General features: G+C 43.5%; 1 protein-coding gene across 15 annotated transcripts in view; it reads left to right on the top strand.

Moving 5' to 3' along the window:
* Window positions 1-19,575, top strand: part of KALRN (kalirin RhoGEF kinase) — a 693,044-nt gene that overhangs the window by 596,172 nt on the left and 77,297 nt on the right. For 6 of the 15 annotated variants that reach the window (XM_015130033.3, XM_015130034.3, XM_015130032.3 and 3 more), the window contains 3 exons: window positions 7,016-7,299; window positions 8,413-8,517; window positions 11,833-11,928. In XM_015130033.3, coding sequence (XP_014985519.1) covers window positions 7,016-7,299; window positions 8,413-8,517; window positions 11,833-11,928 — 485 coding nt within the window. The remainder of the gene's footprint in view (window positions 1-7,015; window positions 7,300-8,412; window positions 8,518-11,832; window positions 11,929-19,575) is intronic. The other 9 variants (XR_013414358.1, XM_015130041.3, XM_028844572.2 and 6 more) reach the window with 3 other exon arrangements.

Below are 19,575 nucleotides of genomic sequence, written 5' to 3'. Positions count from 1 at the left end.
ACTGGTGAGGAAACCAAGATACAGAGATACAGAAACCAAGGTAACCTGCCCAGAGTCATAACAGCTGCTCAGTGGTAGAGCCAGGCAGTTCCACCTGGAGATTTATGCTTTAGAGTAAAAGCAGTGCTGTTCAGTGTGTGACCTACAGACAGCCAGGGTCTTTGAACTAAGTCCAATCCACAGTGAGATGAGCACAGAAAATAAGAGGGTTTTGACAGTTCCACAACATCCAAGAGTGTGATATATTTCATAAAAGTATTGGTCTGGCCAGGTATGATGGCTCATGCCTGTAATCCTAGCGCTTTGGAGGCTGAGGTGGGAGGATCCCTTGAGCTCAGGAGTTTGAAACCAGCCTGAGCAACATAGTGAGACACCATCTCTATCTTCTTTAAAAAAAAAAAAAAAAAAAGTAATGGTCCAAAATAGATTGGAAACAAGTAAAATTGGTTCTTTACCACAGACAGTTTGGGAAGCACTGGCCTAGAAGAATTCTCACACTCATGCAAACAGATTCGTACAATTATATATCTATTTATCTCTATCTATATCTCCATATGCCCAAATGTTCATCATTAGGGACAGATATTACAAAATTATGATATAACCTATGAAAGAATATTATTCAACAATTAACATGAGGCTGGGCACAGTGGCTCACACCTATAATCCCAGCACTTTGGGAGGCTGAGGTGGCCAGGTCACCTGAGGTCAGGAGTTCGAGACCAGCCTGGCCAGCATGGTGAAACCCCATCTCTACTAAAAATACAAAAATTAGCAGGGTGTGGTGGCGTGCGCCTATAATCCCAGCTACACCGGAGGTTGAGGCAGGAGAATCGCTTGAACTTGGGAGGCAGAGGTTGCACTGAGCTGAGATTGCACCACTGCACTCCAGGTTGGGCAACAGAGTAAGACTCTGTTTAAAAAAAAAAAAAAATTAACATGAATGAACTAGATCTACATATATGAACATGAATAAATCTCAAATAATTTTGAATAAATGAAGTTGCAAAGTGATACCTACATTATGATAATTATATAAAATATAAAACACAAAATAATACTATATTCACATAAAAGTAAATGTTTAACAACATGGATAAGAAAGATGCACACCAGCTTCAGAAGAGAATTTAACTCTGATGAGGGCAAGTAGAGAATAGGATTGCAACTGGGCAACATAAAAGGCTTCAACTATATCTGTAATCTTTTATTTTTAAAAAACCTAAAGTAAATATGGAAAAATGTTTACACTATATCTAGGTGATGGGTGCATACATGTCAATTTTTTTCTACATTTTTCTATATTTTAAAACTATTTCATGATATAATTAGCTTCAGAAAATATTTTTTTTAATTCAGAACATTAGGGACTCTTTATTATTTGCAGTGTCCAGGGATTCATTTCTCTTCCCATTTACTTAATGCCAGTCATTGGTCTTTGGGAAGTTTTTAAAGCCTCTTTGCTAAAGAGGAAGCGTTGGTTCAGAGCCCTAGAATAGGCCTAGGGATGCCTAGATGTTGGTACTAGTTTTGTTACTGGTTTGTGACAATCGCTTTTCCACATATAAACCTTTAAGCAACTTGATGCTCCTTTCTATAATAATGGTAAAGATGAAAGGAGCACATGGAGTGAACATGGATGTAGAGATAAGATTGAATATATGTGTGGTGGAGTCAGATCTAGGTTTAAGTCTTGCCTTTACCAGTCACTATGAGCCTCAGTTTCCTAAAACAGTCTCATTTTCTGTTTCCTAAGGTGGGAATCCTAATAAATAACACCTGCCTGGACTTGGGATGATTTGATGAGAGAACAATATTATTGTTGTAGATGTTCCAAATCTGTCACTTAACTGTTTTATCTAGAAAGATAGTAAAATAACTTCTCCCACAGCTAATGGCAGCCATTTTCCAAAAAAGATGGGATGAGCATAACATGCCAATCCCTCTGAAGAAGCCATTAACTAAGTAGATGTTTCTAATCTAAATGATGCCACATTCCTTTATAACCAGGCATTTAAAGTGTCTTGGAAATGGTCTTGTCCCAAGTCAGGACATCAACTAGTTGATGAATTACATTGCTTCCAGCTCTGAGATTCCCATTACTTGGGCCATGGTTGCATGGCTCCAGTTGTTTGAGTGGAACAAACTTGAAACAACAGAATTGAGATTACTCTTGGTTTTTAATTTGTACTTTGTACTCTTGCCATTAATTTTCACAGAAAGCAAAAAAAGCAGAAGTAAATGACAATAGGGGAAGAGGAATGGTCATTCAAAATGTGCATTTGTGAATCTCAAAACCAGGCCATGGTGTGCCATGGAACAGAAATCTTAGTCATCTGTCTTGCCTGGTAACACAAGGCACAGTTAATGTGGCCAGGCCTCTAGTTCTGCTGACATGAAGTGCTGATGATAAGTCTTGAAGGCTTAGATTCAGTAAAGCCGCATAGAATCACAGGGGTCTAGTGAATGAAAAGCTTCTGCAAGCTTATCAGCAGAAAGATAGCAGAGAGGTTCTGCTTCTATTACCAGTGTTCTGAAGATGTTTATCACCAACCTTCTGAGAACAGTAGTTTGACCCACACCAAACACTTCAGAAACAATGTCAACACACCCAAGACCACAGCCAGCAAGGAATTTTCTGAGATAAGATTACAACCTTTTCCTTAAAGGGATGCCAACCAAGTTAGTCGATCTCCTAATATTCCCTGAGTATAGCAACCCTATGAGTTATCCTTCATACCAGAGAATTTTAGAAGCTCAATTTTTATGCTTCCAAATACAAATATTCTGCCGCTGTTTTCCAAATTATGCACAAAACTCTAGCAATATCTAAAAAAGTTCCAGCAGGGTCAAGGCTCAGAAAGCCTGAGATTGGTGCCCATGAGACCAGCCAGTTGTAGCCACTGGAGACAGCTGTCTATTGGCAAAAGCATCCATTCACCTTTCCTTCCTTCCTTCCTTCCTTCCTTCCTTCCTTCCTTCCTTCCTTCCTTCCTTCCTTCCTTCCTTCCTTTCTTCCCTCCCTCTCTCCCTCCCTCCCTCCCTCCCTCCCTCTTTCCTTCCTTCGTTCCTTCCTTCCTTCCTTCCTTCCTTCCTTCCCTCCCTCCCTCCCTCTTTCCTTCCTTCCTTCCTTCCTTCCTTCCTTCCTTCCTTCCTTCCTTCCTTCCTTCCTTCTTCTCTCTTCTCTCTTCTCTCTTCTCTTTTCTTCTTTCTCTTGCTCTATTGCCCAGGCTAAAGTGCAGTGGCGTGATCTCAGCTAACTGCAACCTCCGCCTCCTAGGCTCAAACTGTTCTCATGCCTCAGCCTCCCAAGTGGCTGGGATTTTAGTCATGTGCCACCATGTCTGGCTAATTTTTTTTTTTTTTTTTTTTTTTTTTTTTGTAGAGCCAGAGTCTTGCCATTTTGGCCAGGCTGGTCCTAAACTTCTGACCTCAAGTGATCTGCCCACCTCTGCCTCCCAAAGTTCTGGGATTACATGCATGAGCCACCAAGCCCAGCCATATCCTTTCACCCTGTTTCAGGATTTTATTTCTTCTCTGTTGGCTACATGTAGGCCAGAGGGCCTCCCAGGTAGATTAGAACCTCTAGTCTAGTTGTAGGGCAAAGTCATTATAGGAAAAGGTGACTCAGTCTTTGAGTAGATATGAAAAGCCACTGTAATAATTTGTTTAAATACCTAGTCCTGTGTTTGATTTAAGTATCAGTATGCAAACTGGCACTGTCAGGGGGCCTATGTGCAGGCGAGGCAGAGCTGATCAGGTATTCTCCCAAGACCGTGGTGATGATGAGAAGCAGCAGCATTCACAGAGACAACTCACCTTTGATTTGTTCAGATGCTAATGGTATCACTTCTTGCTTTGAAGTGTCTCACGTTCCTTTCTTTGTATCCCCTGTGCACAGCCCTAGTGTGGCTTCCTGGGTTCTAGTTCCTCCTTCCCAGGGCTGTACTGTGTATAGTTGCCAAGATTAATTAAAAACAAAGCAACAACAACAACAAAAACCCTTTTTATGTCATTTCCCAGTAGTCTCATAATAAAGTTTATACTCCTCTGGTTTATTATTGAATGTTCTCACAAATTTTTCTATCCAGGTTCTCTTTCTCCACTAATCTTTATTTCACCCAAAGGATCTATTACTGGCTGTTAACCTATTTTTCATTTTTCCTGCCTCTGTGCTTTTGTTCCTGCTGTTTCTCCCTTTTGGAATTCCTTCACCCTTCTATTCAGATACAGCTCTTCCATTAAATCTTTCCAGATCAATCCCGCCTCCACTGATCTGACCCTCCTCTGAACTCTGCTTACTTGTCAGCTAAAGTCCATACCAGCCCTCTGGCAATTAATCACATACAGCCTTGTGAATGTATCTTTATTTTGCGTGCTCAATCTTGCTTTTTCATTTTCTGTCTCTCTCTCTCTCTCTGCTTCTCTCTACCATTGTGTATGGATGTCTATGTACAGCTAGGTAAGAGGTCTATGAAAATAAAAATCTGTCTTATATATCTTTAGAATAGACAACCTAATCGGTGCTCCATGACATAATTGTTACTTAGGAGTTCTCACTGAGGATCTTGATTTGCATGCCTATGCTCCTGTGCAACTTTCAAATGTCTGGGGATCCCAGCTTTCTCAATACTAGCAGGAACAAGAACAGCATCCCCAAGCACTGAGAGCTAGGAAGACATCTGAAGTGGACTTAAAGGGCTTTCTTTTGAATAACTCAAAACTGTTCTGTAAAGCCAAGGTAGGTAGATTCTAATACTGATCTCCTCCAAGTTTAATGAGTATTCAGAAATCAAGGATTTAGGGAAAATTAAATAAAGTTTGCTCAATGTGCTTTTCCTGCATGCCCACATCTGCCACATGCCTGTTCTCGCCTGTCTATTCTTCCATGGCAGTGAGGCTTTCCCTGGACTTGCTCTTCCTCCAACCTCATCCCCAACCCCATATCCAGAGGGAGCCTAGAGAACTGGGGGGGCGTAGACATGAAAGGCCCAGTAGTGTTTGTTTGTTTGTTTGTTTGTTTGTTTTGAGACGGAGTCTCCCTCTATCACCCAGGCTGGAGTGCAATAGTGCGATCTTGGCTCACTGCAACCTCTGCCTCCTGGGTTCAAGTGATTCTCCTGCCTCAGCCTCCCGGGTAGTTGGGATTACAGGCATGTATCACCACACCCGGCTCCAGTAGTGTAGTTTAGTGCTCAAGTCTGGCTGTCTGGAGTTCAGATTTCACCTTGACCCTATGAGCTGTATGTCCTTAAGCAAGTTAACTCTTTAAGTCTGCAGTTTCTTCTTCTGTAAAATGAGGACAATAACAGAACCTACCTCATAAAGTTATATGGAGAATGAAATGGTAGTCCACATAAAATGTTCAGGCTATTGCAAGCATATTATATGATTGAAAATAGTCACTATATGGCATACAGTTTACAAACAATATGCTGAGATTTAAAAAACAAAACCAGACAAACTCTTGTGCTCCAATCACTATGCCTTCAAAACAGTACAGGAATTCTCTATACTCTGTCTTGTTTCTTACACCTATGCTCTTGCATCCTCTCTAATGAGGCCATGGCCCCCTCCATTCCACTACAGCTGCTTTTTTCAAAGTCACCGATGATGTCCATGTTGCTCAGTTTTAAGACTTAATTCTTAGGTCATCTCTCCTGACCTATCAAGCAGAAATGGACACAGCTAATTTCTCCCTTCGTAAGACATTTTCCACATGCAGCTTCCAGAACGCCTCACCCTCCTGGTTTTACTCCTACCGCACTGGCTACTTTCTGGTCCTCTCGTCTTCCTGCTTCTGGCCTAGTCCTTGGAATTTGTCATTATCCATATCCACGCCCCTCATTTATCTCACCCAGCTTCATGGCTTCAACCCCATCTCTCCTCTGACAACTCCGCAATTATCTCCAGCTCACCAGCACTTTCTCCCCTGAACTCCAGACTTGATGGCAAGCTGCTATTCAATTTCTCCACTCAGGTATCTAATGGGCATCTCAAAGATGTCTAAAACTAAACTCCTATATTCCCTCCCCCAATCCTGTTCCTCCTGTATTCTTCCACGTCTCAGGAACCCTGTCCTAACCTCAGACCCAAAACCTGAGTTACCTTTGACCCTTTTTTCATATCTCATGCACAGTCTGTCAGCAAATCATATTGGCCCTTCCAGCAAAACATCTCTAGAATCTGATCACTTCTAACAACCACTAGGACCACCCTGCTTCTAAGCCACCAACATCCGTCACCTGGAATAGTGCAGTAGCCTCCCAACCAGTATCCCTATTTCCACTTGCCCTCAATATAGAAACCAGAATGACCTTTAAAAATATAAGCCATATTTATCACTCTGGCTCAGAGTCTTCCAGTGGGTTTTCACTCCAGGTAAAAGCCAGAGGCATAACACTGGCCCACCACATGCTTGTTGACCCAGCTCCCGGCAGCTTTTCTGACTTCCTTTCTTACTGATCCCGCCTGGCTTACTCCACCAAGGCCACCCCAGGCCTTGCCTTGGGCCCTTTGTGTTTCTCTTCTGTCCAGAAGGCCCTTCGCCAGATGGCGTCACCACCACTAGGCCTTGGCTCACATGTCATGTCATGAGACTGTCCCTGACCAACTGTTCAACCTGTACCCTCTTTTCCAACGCCAGCATTCCCTAATCCCTTTCCCTACTTTACGTTTTGATGTAGTACTTATCACCACCTGTCATACTTTTCATTTTGCTTATTTTATTGTTATAGTCTATTATATGTGTTTCCCACCAGAATGTAAACTCCACGAAGGCAGGAGTCTCTGTCTTCTGCCCACTCCTGTATGGAATGGTGCTTCATACATTAAAAATTGAGTGAGTCAAACATTTTCTTGCTGTTCTTGAGAGGGTTCTCTGGACTGGGGTCTACAGCTGGCCTGGATATTCTGCCTTGTGCCCTAGCTTCCTGAGGATGGAGCTGTCTCACTCCCAGGTTTGCGGCCTGCCTTCACTGCCTCTGACATGGCTGTGTCTGTCCCTTTTCCTCAGATGCATACTCTCATTCCTCAAGTGAGAATGGAGGCAAGTCCGAGTCCGTGGCCAACCTGCAGGCCCAGCCCTCCCTGAACTCCATCCATAGTTCCCCGGGTCCCAAGCGCTCCACCAACACCCTTAAGAAGTGGCTGACGAGTCCTGTGCGTCGGCTCAACAGCGGGAAAGCAGATGGAAACATCAAAAAGCAGAAGAAAGTTCGGGATGGTCGGAAGAGCTTTGACCTGGGATCTCCCAAGCCTGGGGATGAGACAACCCCTCAGGGTGACAGCGCTGATGAGGTACTTACATGGGGCCCCAGAGTTGTCCATCAGGGGGGCCTTCTGACATGTCTCCTTCCTCAGGTTTTGTCAACTAGGCCATCTCAAATCTCCACTAGTGTGTTGTCTTGAGCCTAAGTGATTTGGATTCATTTTATTCTAAAGACATTGGCCAGTTTGATTTGTGGTCGATTCAGAAACTGACTAGCACCTAAGACATCCAGCAGACAGAAACCATTTGTCAGATTTGGAGATAGGACCTGGGCCTGAGGGGAGTCATTTGGTCATTAGTTCCCTACCTCTACTAAGGACTACATTAAAACCAGCTAGACCTGTTTATATTTAGAATAAAAGAATGAAGATTGTTTCACTTTGGAAACAGGACTATGCTGGAAGATTATAGCTGTTTTCAAGTCTCTTGAGCAGTGCCACACATCAAAAAGAATACGCCATCCAGAGTTACTCCAGATGAACAGATGAAGATTACAATAGGCAGGGTCTCAGCTCAAAGAAAAACTTTAATCAGGAAGTCAGCCAATGATTAAATGGGCCTTCATGAAAACTAATGAATACCCGTACTGGAAGGTTTGAGAGACCGTAGCCAAAGTTAGGCTGGACGAAGCTGAGATTCTGTAACCAAAAGACACTGGATATGTTTTGGTTGGGGAAATGAGATACCTGTTTTATTTGGCACACAATCCTGCTCTAATCACTAATGTAGCTAAGAACTTCTTTGTGATGTGTAACCAGACTCCCTCTTGTTGTGATTTTATGCTACCTGCCATTTCTCCCTCTGGAAATGGCAGCTGAGCCTGGCGGCATTTTTTACAAAAATGTAAAAGTTAGGCTCTCTCTGACTACTTCCAGCTTTTTCTTTTCTTGCTAATCAATAAGATAGATAGTTGCTGGTTTTGCTTCTTTTGGGGGGTGTGTGTGTGTTCCCCATTGGTGCTCACTCTCATTTGAAATAAGCAGGTGTATCCATGTTTCAAAAGAGGAAATTGTGACTGAACAGTTAGGAGTGAGTTGAGGGAGGAACTGTCCTCCTATGTATTATTTTTGTTAATGTCAAGTCCAGAACCATTGGCATGTTTAGCTTGTGACACAGTAACTAATGCTGCTCTTTTGTTCTAGAAGAGCAAGAAAGGTTGGGGTGAAGATGAGCCGGATGAAGAGTCACACACACCCCTCCCACCGCCTATGAAGATTTTTGACAACGACCCTACACAGGATGAAATGGTAGAACTTCTTTCCTTTCTCACTTAAAAGAGCAATGTGCAGGGCCTGATTTTGTTTTTTGTGTGTGATGGGGGTAGTCGTACTCTTTCTCCCATGTTATCTCATCCTCTGCATGAATCCATGCTGTTGTCAATTGTGTCTCTATTTGGTAGGTGTCCCTTCCCCAGCCCTGGAGGTCCAGCTTCATTCTAGGCTGTGGAGGGGGTGTGTGCAGAATTCTCGAAGTGGGAATCTGCCTGGTGTCTTGTCCTGTTGATAAAAGGTAATGGTTCTGTCTTTGGAAGCAGCACATCCTAAAAGGAGCAATTCCAGGTAGTCCCAGTCCACAACCATTTTGTCATACCTGACTGTACAACCTACATGTTAGTTGTATTCCCTATACTTAACTCTAAACTCTAACTAGTGGTAGCTACCAGTCAAGCCCAGTGTTGGTCAAATTTTGCAATGACAGTATGAGAAATGGAGATGCTGCTAAGGGGAAGTTATTGTCAAAGGTGGACAAACCTCATATGCGAAATTGCCTGTCTTTGCTTTGCAAGACTCCCTGGCCCACTGGCATACAGAGGCTCACTGGTATTTTATCGATGCTCCCTGTGTCTCCAGTCACCCGGTGATCACCCAATTGTTCTGGAGCAGAAGCGTGGGTTAGATGTACTTCCAGGTACTGACCCGAGGCTTGGGGCAGCTTTGTGTTCTCCCTCACTTGCCACTCAGTCTCCTTGCAGCCCTGCTTTCATGTCACTGTGTTTTTCTTGCCTTAAGTGTTGCTGATTCTCTTCGACTCTAGACGTGGAAGTGGCAGTTTTGGGTTTTGACTGTACGTCACTTTCAATTTGCTTTTTTGAGTGCTGTTTTGTTGCAGTGGTGGTAGTGGATGCGGCGGCTTGCCTACCTGTCCCTCCAGGCTCTCCTGTGCTCTCTAGTGCTCTGTCCTGTAGTGGGACAGCCTCCCTCCAGGAGGTGCCCAGCAAGTGTAAGCAGGAAACAAATCTCTGTAGTACCATCGAGCACACAATTCAAAAAGCACTGTCTGCGGATGTGTCCTTTCTGGTGACATCTCAGTTCTTATTTTAATTCTCTCTGCTTTGCATTTGAATTGTTAACCCACAGACATTAACTGAAGTCTTCCTCTGGAAGGCTGGAAGGACAGAGTCTAGGGACTCTGAGATGTGGCAGCTGCCCCCATGATGTGACTCACCTAGTCGTGGCCCCTCCTAGGTGATGTTGGTGGCCCTGGCTTCAGGGCCAGATCTTTGACTCTGGATCACTGGGAAGAAACATAGTAGGAAGGCCGGTGTTATGCCATCCTGCGTTTCTGAGACAGAAGTGCTGGTGCTTCACCTTGAGATGGGAATGAGACCCTGCCTACTTGTAATGTGTTTTATAAACAGCGATCGTGGCCTGGGGAGTAGGGTGCCCATGTCTCACACAGCCCTCTGTGCAAGGGCCCTGCTTGCATAAGGTCACCACCCTCTCTAATTCCTTCAAACACAGCTTGTTTACAGAAATGGATGTTACATTGTTTCTGGATAATTTTTAACTGAGAATTCTGGCTTACCTTTATTTGTGTAGCCTTTTCCTTACCCAGAAATGGGGCAGATGGCAACAGTCTCCTTTCAGATACACGAATTCTCCTTATTCCTGCTTGTTTGATTTCTGTGTGTTTTTATCAATGTTTGGGAGTGGGATGAACTTCAGAGCATCTAACAAATGGAGTTGGATTTATTAAAACAATTTTTACAACACTGTCAAAGGAATTTTTAAAAGTTCACCATTGTAATATTGTGCAATTGTCTTCTCCATGTTTCCTTCTAATCTTTTTCATATGTGTGTACGTTTTACTTTTACAATTATAATATGCATATGATATGTCCAATGTTTTATTTGCTACCATTTCCTAAAATTGCATTAATTGTTTTCTTCCTAGCTGTAATTTTCATAGCTGGAGAAAAGTTTGCTTATTTTCTGTTCCATAATGTGTTTGATCAGCCTGTTGGGGACACCGTAACAGGGTGTTTCCATTGTTTGCTACTGTGGCTAATACTACTACATACAGATCACTGTGTATATAAAGCATTTGTTCTTTTGACTTCTGTCCTTGGAATAAATTTCCAGGAGTAGGACTACTAGATTAAAAAGAGGATAACTTGATTTTCCACATAGACGTAAGCTTTTTCCTGCATTCCCCAAGACAGAAAAATAATATTATTATATCTTCCTTAATTATAATTATTTTCCTCCCATCTCAGAAGCAAAGACTTAATAAAGTAACTTAGATTAGATGAGAAGCTTCATTTTTGAAACTTTTCCTCTAACCCAAGGGGCACACTCAAAGGAGCCTGTGTCCTGGCCTTGGGAACACCACTGCCCTCTGCTCTGATAAGCTGGAAGTAAAAAGCACACACGTACTGTAGGGGGTTAACCATTTCTGCCCCAGTTTCTTCTCAGATAGAAGAAGGAAGAAAAAGCCAAACAAAAAACCACCGTCCTTCAGTGAGCAGGAAGCCCCAAACCATTGACCAAACCACCACACAGACAACTCCTCATCGCTGGCGCAGGGGAAAGGGGACACAGGAAGGTCCTGGAGTCGTCTCTCTTTACTATGAACAGGATAGTTCCTGGCTGCTTCAGGACTCCTGCTAAAGTCTTTTATTACTTCCTAGTGTTCCGGTTCAGGGGCCTTACCAGAGCCAGCTGTGCTTTGTGGAGGGGTAAGGGTGTATGTGTGTCAGCGGGAGAGGCGGAGAGGAAGAGAGAGGGAGAGAATATAGGAAGGGAGTATCTAGCTTGCTGGTCACTAAGGGTCCTGCCCCTAGCATTTTTGCTAGACACATAATAAGGATCTATATTTAAGGCTATAGTAAAGCAAGGACTCTTTCCCTTTTTTGGACACACTGGAGGCTGAGTTTATTGAATCCTTCACACCCTGAAACAGCAACAGGCAACTGTGTAGTGGCTAAAGTCTTGTTTGCCCACAGAGCAGTAGCCCCCACCCTCCAAGCTGTTGCTGTCAGTAGGTGCAGCCCTGGCCTGTAGGCCTCCCAGGAAGTCAGTGATTCCTCCTCTCCCCTCCTTCATAGGCTTGCCTAAGGATAGCCTAGTCCCATCCATTTGCTGCTGGCTAGAATTTCTGATAAGGGGTTGGGCAAGCCTGTATTACACCCACTCTGTTCTCCGTCTGTCACCTGTTCCCTCTAAACACAGAACTTTGCTTCCCTTCCCTGCTTTGAACTTTGGACTTTCTGTTTTACTTCCTGATCACTGTTCCTTATTCCTTGCTAATCTGCTTTTCCTCTGCTGCCCGATGTCTTGCAGTCCTCCTCTTTGCTAGCAGCCCGGCAGGCTTCCACTGAAGTACCTACTGCTGCAGACCTTGTCAGTGCAATAGAAAAGTTGGTCAAAAACAAGCTGGTAAGTGGGGGTCCCGGAGGCAGTTCTGTGTGTGTCTCACCTCCACGCTGCTCCAGCCTTGCATCTGTCTGCCGTTTTCTCCTTTCACCTGTCCTCATTCCTCCTATGTGATTGCAGCTAATGATGGTTTCTAAAAAACTGTACCCCAGAGTCCTTTCTGACTTTGTTTGGGAATGGGCATAGGGAATTAATAGATTGTTTGGGGGCTGCAGCATTGATGAAAGTTGAAAACTATCCAAGACAAACTTAACTCATTGCAAGTCTGATCCAGTGGCCCTCAGGCAAGTGGCATTCAGTCAGCGATTGATATATATTTGGTTAGCCCAGAAGCTAGTGCACTGTGATGCTAGAACACACTGATTGGATCTTTGATAGCACTAGGAAATTTTATGAGGGACCTTGGGTAGCCTTCCAGCTTGCAAAGTCTCTCAAAAGTAGACTGCTGATTATAAAGGGGAATGGGCAAAAGTGTGTGGATACCTCACCACAATAAATTAAGAGAGCCAGTGCCTAGCCCTACCATGGTGGGAAAAACTGAACATAAGCCACTGGCAGCCTGTCTAGCCTGTGACTGTCTCATTGACCCATCAGCCGATTGGAGGGATAGGTGATGAGCCTGAGCAGGTTTGGGGTTTTGGCATAATGCTGGTGAAAGGGCCCTTTTTAAGATAGCTCATTAGGATAGAGCTGTTCCTCCACTCATGTTTTTGCATTTAAGTGTGTCACCACAGAATGACACCTGGAAGCATTTTCCTTTCTTTCACTCTCATCCGTATCACCCATTTAGCTTTTCCTGCAATTCTCATTAGGATAAATGTCTGTGCTTCTGCCAGACTTCTGTTGGGCAGTCTTATTAATCACTTGGCCCAGGAGCTAGAGGAAAATGATGGATGCTCTCTATGGAAAGCTACCTAATATTTTGACTATAGTAACTCCCTTTTCAAATATCCCAGCATATCCTATATAAATGAGGTTTAATACATATGATTTTATTTTTTTCCTGCTAAATTTTCCTTTCTAATTGAGAAAAGAAAAAAACCCTGCTGTTTTTGGTACCCAGTGTCAAACTCTTGAAGGTTGTCCGTTTTCCTGCCATCTCTCCTTTTCCTACCAGCAGGAGTTAAGTGTCTTGTGGGCACTACGTTGACTTTTCAAAGACCCCTCCCTGGTGTTTCTCACTTGCTCTCCCTTCCTCTCGACACCAACCCATATACCCTCTTCATTCTACAAATGCTATATTTAATATTTTTCTTAAAGTCATCCTTTTTCTTTTTTGTATTTTTTCTTTTACCATCTGAGCCTGGGCTCTGACTTCATTCCTGGACTATTGCAGTAGCCATTGCCTGCCCTTTCCCCACCCAGTCTGCCTTCACCCCAAATTGGTCTTCTGTAAACACTGCTTATTGCCTCCCTCTTGGCTGCATAAGCAGTGGTCTCCAATGTGGGGGTGCCCTCAGGTACATAAGACAACTTACTGGGGTATGGGAAGAAAATATTTGAGCCTCTTTATAGCATTTTAAAATGGTTTTATGTGTGTTTTCTTATGCATATAATGATAGTACAGTAGCATAGATATAGAATTTATAGACAAGTTACATGTTTGGGGGTACATGAACAAAATTATTTTCAATGACAGAGATATATAATCAAAGTTTGGGAATCACTGGCCTATACATAAAGTCCACACTTATCTAATATTCTGATATTTTTGTAGCCTGTTCTCCAACCTACCTTTCCAGCATCTAGTTATTTATTTGGTTGATGAACTCTGCTCCAAACAAATTATTTTCTCTGCTATCCTCAAACTCATACTTGGCTTTCTTCCCTCCAAGTTTTTGTTCATATCGCCCCACTTCTCTGGAATGTTCTCCCTCTTATGTTTGCTGATCTAGAGCATAATGGTCATTCAGGGTCCTCCTCAAATCTCCTCTCTACAGGGGCTCCTCTGACCAGCCCAGGCCAAATTTCCATTGTAATCCCATGGTAATTATGAAAGCCACATACCGCCTGGGACAGCTCTTAAGTAGCTCTGTAGCATAATCTGTTCAAATATCTGAATGTTTTCATTTGCATTTTACCTCCCTAGCTAGATGGTAAGTCATTTAGGATATTATTATTATTATTATTTTTGCTCTATTAGTAAAAAAAAGTCTTTTACACTTATTTTTATATTTTGGATTACCTTTTGCTACTACTACTGCTAAGAAGCAAAGACATAGAAAAGTCCCATCAAAGCAAATTTTCTAGAGAAGAGGGGATGTGGGATGGCACTGGTGTTGATTGGCTTTATTATAGGCTGTCAATAAATGTCTGTCGAATGAATGTCCTTTCTGTGGTGAGTTTGCCATAATGAAGGATTTAACTTCTTCCAGCAATAACTACTCTTGAGGACCTACAGTAAGCCCAGAATTAGAGCTATCTTTGGCTTAACATGTAAAACCAAGCTCACGTCACAGAAAGGAAAAAGGAAGCAGTGGTTTGGTTTCTTAGAATCTTCCTACCAAAAGTTGATTCTTGGTCCTTTCCACGACTTTCTCTTTCTTCCCTTCCCACATGGGGTAGCAATGTAACAGTACTAGGTTGAGAATATCTCAGCCATGCTTGAGAGCACTAAGTTGTATTTTCACCTTCAAGACTCTTAGTCCTATTCCTTATCAGTTCTTCAGCTTAGAAGAAGAAAAGATCCAGAGCCCATAAAAGCTCTGGAGTGTTTATTTGACTAAGTACAACTGTGTGATAGCTGCCAAGATAGCGAGTATTATCACAGGCTTGATTAACGAAAGTACAATGTACAGATCAAGAGAAGCAATAGTATTCAAAGGTATTCAGACCATACACGTCATGAGCGGTGTGTGAATAATGCGTTCTATTCTTTCCTTTTTTTTTTTTTTTTTTTTTTTTGTGAGACAGAGTCTCACTCTGTCACCCAGGCTGGAGTAGTGCAGTGGCATGATCTCTGTTCTCTGCAACCTCCACCTCCCAGGTTCAAGTGATTCTCATGCCTCAGCCTTCTGAGTAGCTGGGATTACAGGCACGCTACCACACCTGGCTAATTTTTGTATTTTTAGTAGACACAGGGTTTCACCGTGTTGGCTAGGCTGGTCTCAAACTCCTAACCACGGTGATTCGCCCACCTCAGCCTCCCAAAGTGCTGGGATTACAAGCATGAGCCACCATGCCCAGCCAATGTATTCTATTATTCTATTCTAAATGCAACCTTCTACAATGTTCTTGAACAAACTGGAGGGGCCCAGAGGAGATAACCAGACCATGTGGTCCATGTAATTTGAAGGAAAGTTGAGGAAACCAAGGTTAAGTATGGGAAGAAGTTAGGAGAAGACACATAAGAGCTGTCTTCTAGTAATTGAAGCACTGCCATGGGAATGAGGTTGCAAAGAGTAACTAACTCTTTGCTACCCCAGAGGGCAGAACCTAGACCTGTGGGTGGGAGTTTTCTTCGTTTCATATGAGGAAGAACTAATAAAGTTCTTTTTTTTTTTTTTTTTTTTTTTTTTTTGAGACGGAGTCTCGCTCTGTCGCCCAGGCTGGAGTGCAGTGGCCGGATCTCAGCTCACTGCAAGCTCCGCCTCCCGGGTTCACGCCATTCTCCTGTCTCAGCCTCCTGAGTAGCTAGGACTACAGGCGCCCGCCACCTCGCCCGGCTAGTTTTTTGTATTTTTTTAGTAGAGATGGGGTTTCACCGTGTTAGCCAGGATGGTCTCGATCTCCTAACCTAGTGATCCGCCCGTCTCGGCCTCCCAAAGTGCTGGGATTACAGGCTTGAGCCACCGCGCCCGGCCAGAACTAATAAAGTTCTTTCCACTTTACAGAATTCAATTCCGTCTTACAGGAGCATCTGGTATTCTTGGACTTTACTTAGTCCTTAAAGTCTTTGTGCTTTGTTGGTTGCTCAAGCCATGGTGCCAAATTCTGCATTAGAATTCATTTGGCTTCCTAGCTCCACCCAAAGGCCATGAGATCCCCCATGTTCCTATCTCCCAGAGCTGCCCCCGGTGCTTTATGGTTGCATGGTCATTGTTATACCAAAGCTTCTGCCTCAGTGAGTTAGGATCACTGCTGCACAAGACCTACTGTTAAGGAACAAAGACAGGGTTTATCTGAAGTGCAGATAAAACTTCTGAAGACTCACTACCCGCCAATGAGTCCTTCTGGACGTTAATGGGCCCTTCTGTGGTCTTGCCACCAGCCTTGGTCTTTAATCGGTGCTCTTGTTTATCAAGAAAGGATGCTCACCCATCTCCCCAGATAGAGATAACATTCTTTTTCTGGGTTTTGCATTAAAGTATTATCTTTAAGCCAGGAATACAGCTCCCCCTGCTTTCACTGTGTGATTTTTAATAAACCCTTTTCTAGACCTGTGGACTGTTGCTGCTGGCAGTGAGTGTGTAAAGAATCAGAAGACCTAAGATTTAGTCCTGCCTCTGCTGCTTACTGTATAGTCCTGGGAAAATTACTTAGTCTACTTGGGGTTCTCTTTTACCTCACTTATTAGTGATGCTGATTCTGTCTATTCAAATCTCATCCCAAAAGAGTTATGATGATAATTGAGTAGGTATGAATGGGCTTTGTAAACTGATAATCAAGCATCTACAAAGGTTAATTCTTAGCCTCCTCAACTGCCTTGTGAAGGACAGGGAAAGGGAACTGTGTCATCCTTATCTCTTGTAGCTTGGTATGAAGCTGGGCACATGGAAACTTACTATTTGCCAGTGATAGATTGGTTGGGTGAATGTTACAGAGTAATAGCTTAACAGTCTATACAATTTGGTTTTATTCCCCAAGTTTGAGAAACAAGGCCTTGAGAATCTAGTGTATCTCTAAACTGAAGTCCTGGAGCCCCAGAATTCTACCATCTTCCTGGCATGAAAGATCGAGACTCTAGAAAGAAAGTCCCTAGGCCGGGTGTGGTGGCTCACACTTGTAATCCTAGCACTTTGGGAGGCTGAGGCAGGCAGATTGCCTGAGCTCAGGAATTCAAGACCAGCCTAGGCAACATGGTGAAACCCCATCTCTAGTAAAATACAAAAGAAATTAGCTGGGCAAGGTGGCATGCACCTGTAATCCCAGCTCCTCGGGAGGCTGAGGTATGAGAATCACTTGAACCCAGGAGGCAGAGGTTGCAGTGAGCCGAGATCGCGCCACTGCACTCCAGCCTGGGTGACAAAAGCAAGACTCTGTCTCTACAGAAAGGAAAGGAAAGGAAAGGGGAAGGGGAAGGGGAAGGGGAAAGGGAAGGGGAGAAAAGGGAGGGAGAGAAGGGAGGAAGGAAGGAAGGAAGGAGGGAGGGAAGGGGGGAAGGGGGGAAGGAAAGGGAAGGAAAGGAAAAGGAAGGAAGGAAGGGAAGGAAAAGAAGGAAAAGAAGGAAGGCCCGCCCCTCTCTAAGCTCATCATCGGGTGACACACCGGCATAGTTCACTGGGCTCAGCATGGCCCCAGTGGACCCTGGCTAATAATCCTCTGCCCTTAGAGAAGAGACTGGCCAGGACTGAGCTCCTGTTTAGTCTACTTAGTGGCCTGGCACCCTGAGAATGTGCCCTACCTGCTTCAGCAAGACTTCCTGCTCTCTGGTTCTCCTACTTTGACAGCATTCATCTCCTCCTTGGGCCAGCCTTGTGGGTCATGGAAGAACATGGCTATGGCCAGGCTGTATTTGTGTGTGTGCTTTGGCCCCCTTTAGAAGAATTCACTTGTTTTGTCAATAGCCAGGTGGAGTTAGCAAAAGTTCAGAATCCAGATGGGAAAAAATAATGGCCTCACCATATCCATTGCAGAGGTGTGTGTTTCCAGGGACTGGGTTCTTCTAGCACTCTTTTGTGGAAGAGATTCCCGAGGTTCTTTTTTTTTTTTTTAAGACAGAGTTTCACTCTTATTTCTTGTTGCCCAGGCTGGAGTGCAATGGCGGCTCACTGCAACCTCTGCCTCCCGGGTTCAAGCTATTCTTCTGCCTCAGCCACCCAAGTAGCTGGGATTACAGGCATGTGCCACCACGTCAGGCTGATTTTGTACTTTTAGTAGAGACAGGGTTTCTCCATGTTGGTCAGGCTGGTCTCAAACTCTCAACCTCAGGTGATCCGTCCGCCTCAGCCTCCCAAAGTGCTGGGATTACAGGCATGAGCCACCACACCAGGCCAATTCCTGAGGTTCTTGTAAGAAGGTAAAAGTTTAGATTTCCACCAATTTTTTTTTGTTTTTGTTTTTGTTTTGTGGAGGCAGGGTCTCACTGTGTTGCTCAGGCTGGTCTCAAATTCCTGGCCTCAAGCAATTCTCCTGCACTGGCCTCCCAAAGTGCTGGGATTACAGGTGTGAGCCACCATGCCCAGCCTCCACAAAATGTTTTTAACCCAATTACAAACCTGAAATGTCACTGGCCTGGAAAATCCAGACTTCAGCTTTTCAACTATGTATTGTCCCTATACCCACCAACAGTTTGCCTCGGAATGACTTAGATCTAATGCTTTATGTCCAGAGAATATTATGTAAGGTTTTTGTTGTTTTCGGTTTTTTTGAGACAGGGTCTCGCTCTGTCACCCAGACTGGAGTGCAGTGGCTTGATTTCGGCTCACTGCTGCTTTGATCCCCCGGGCTCAAGCAATCCTTTCACCTCAACCTCCTGAGTCAGTAGGACTATGGGCTTGTGCCGCCATACCTGGCTGATGTTTTAATTTTTTTATTTTTAGCAGAGACAAGGTCTTGCTTTGTTGCCCAGACTGGCGTTGAACCTGAGCTCAAGCAATCTTCCCACTTCAGCCTCCCAAAGTGCCGGCCACAACCATATGTTATTTTTTTACATAAATTTTATTGTGTATATTTGAGGTTTACAACATGATGTTATGGGATACCCATAGATGGTGGAATGTTTACTGTAGTGAAGTAAATTAACATATCTGTCATGTCACACAGTTACTTTTTTGTGTATGTGTGACAAGAGTAGCTAAAATTTAGATTTTAATTAGTTAAATAAAATTTTGGTGGAAATCTAAATTAGTACCTAAAGAGTAGCTAAATGTATGTATTTAACAAAAATTCCAAATACAATTTTATTAAGGATAATCCTCATGTAGATTAGGTCTCTAGACCTGTTCATGCTACAGATTTGCTACTTTGTATCCTTTGACCTACATGCCCGTTTCCTAGTTGCCTTTTCCACCTTGCTGGTAACTACTGTTTTATTTTCTATCTGTATATATTTTTGTATATATTTTGACCTTTTTAAAAAATATTTCACATATAAATGAGATCATGCAATGTTTTTCTTTCTGTATCTGCCTTATTTCACTCAGCATAATGTCCTTCAGGTCCATCTGTGTTGTGGCAAATGGCAGGATCTCTTTTTTGTTGTTAATACTTTAAGTTCTGGGATACGTGTGCAGAACATGCAGGTTTGTTACATACATATACACATGTCATGGTGGTTTTCTGCACCCATTAACCCGTCATCTACATTAGGTGTTTCTCCTAATGCTATTCCTCCCCTAACCTCCAAACCCCGGACAGGCCCCAGTCTGTGATGTTCCCCTCCCTGTGTCCATGTGTTCTCATTGTTCAACTCCCACTTATGAGTGAGAACATGCATTGTTTGGTTTTCTGTTCTTGTGTTAGTTTGCTGAGAATGACGGTTTCCAGCTT

Source organism: Macaca mulatta, chromosome 2 (genome assembly GCF_049350105.2).
Source record: "Macaca mulatta isolate MMU2019108-1 chromosome 2, T2T-MMU8v2.0, whole genome shotgun sequence".
Lineage (NCBI taxonomy): Eukaryota > Metazoa > Chordata > Mammalia > Primates > Cercopithecidae > Macaca > Macaca mulatta.
Note: the sequence above shows the minus strand (reverse complement) of the source record. Positions and strands in the feature narration are given on the sequence as shown.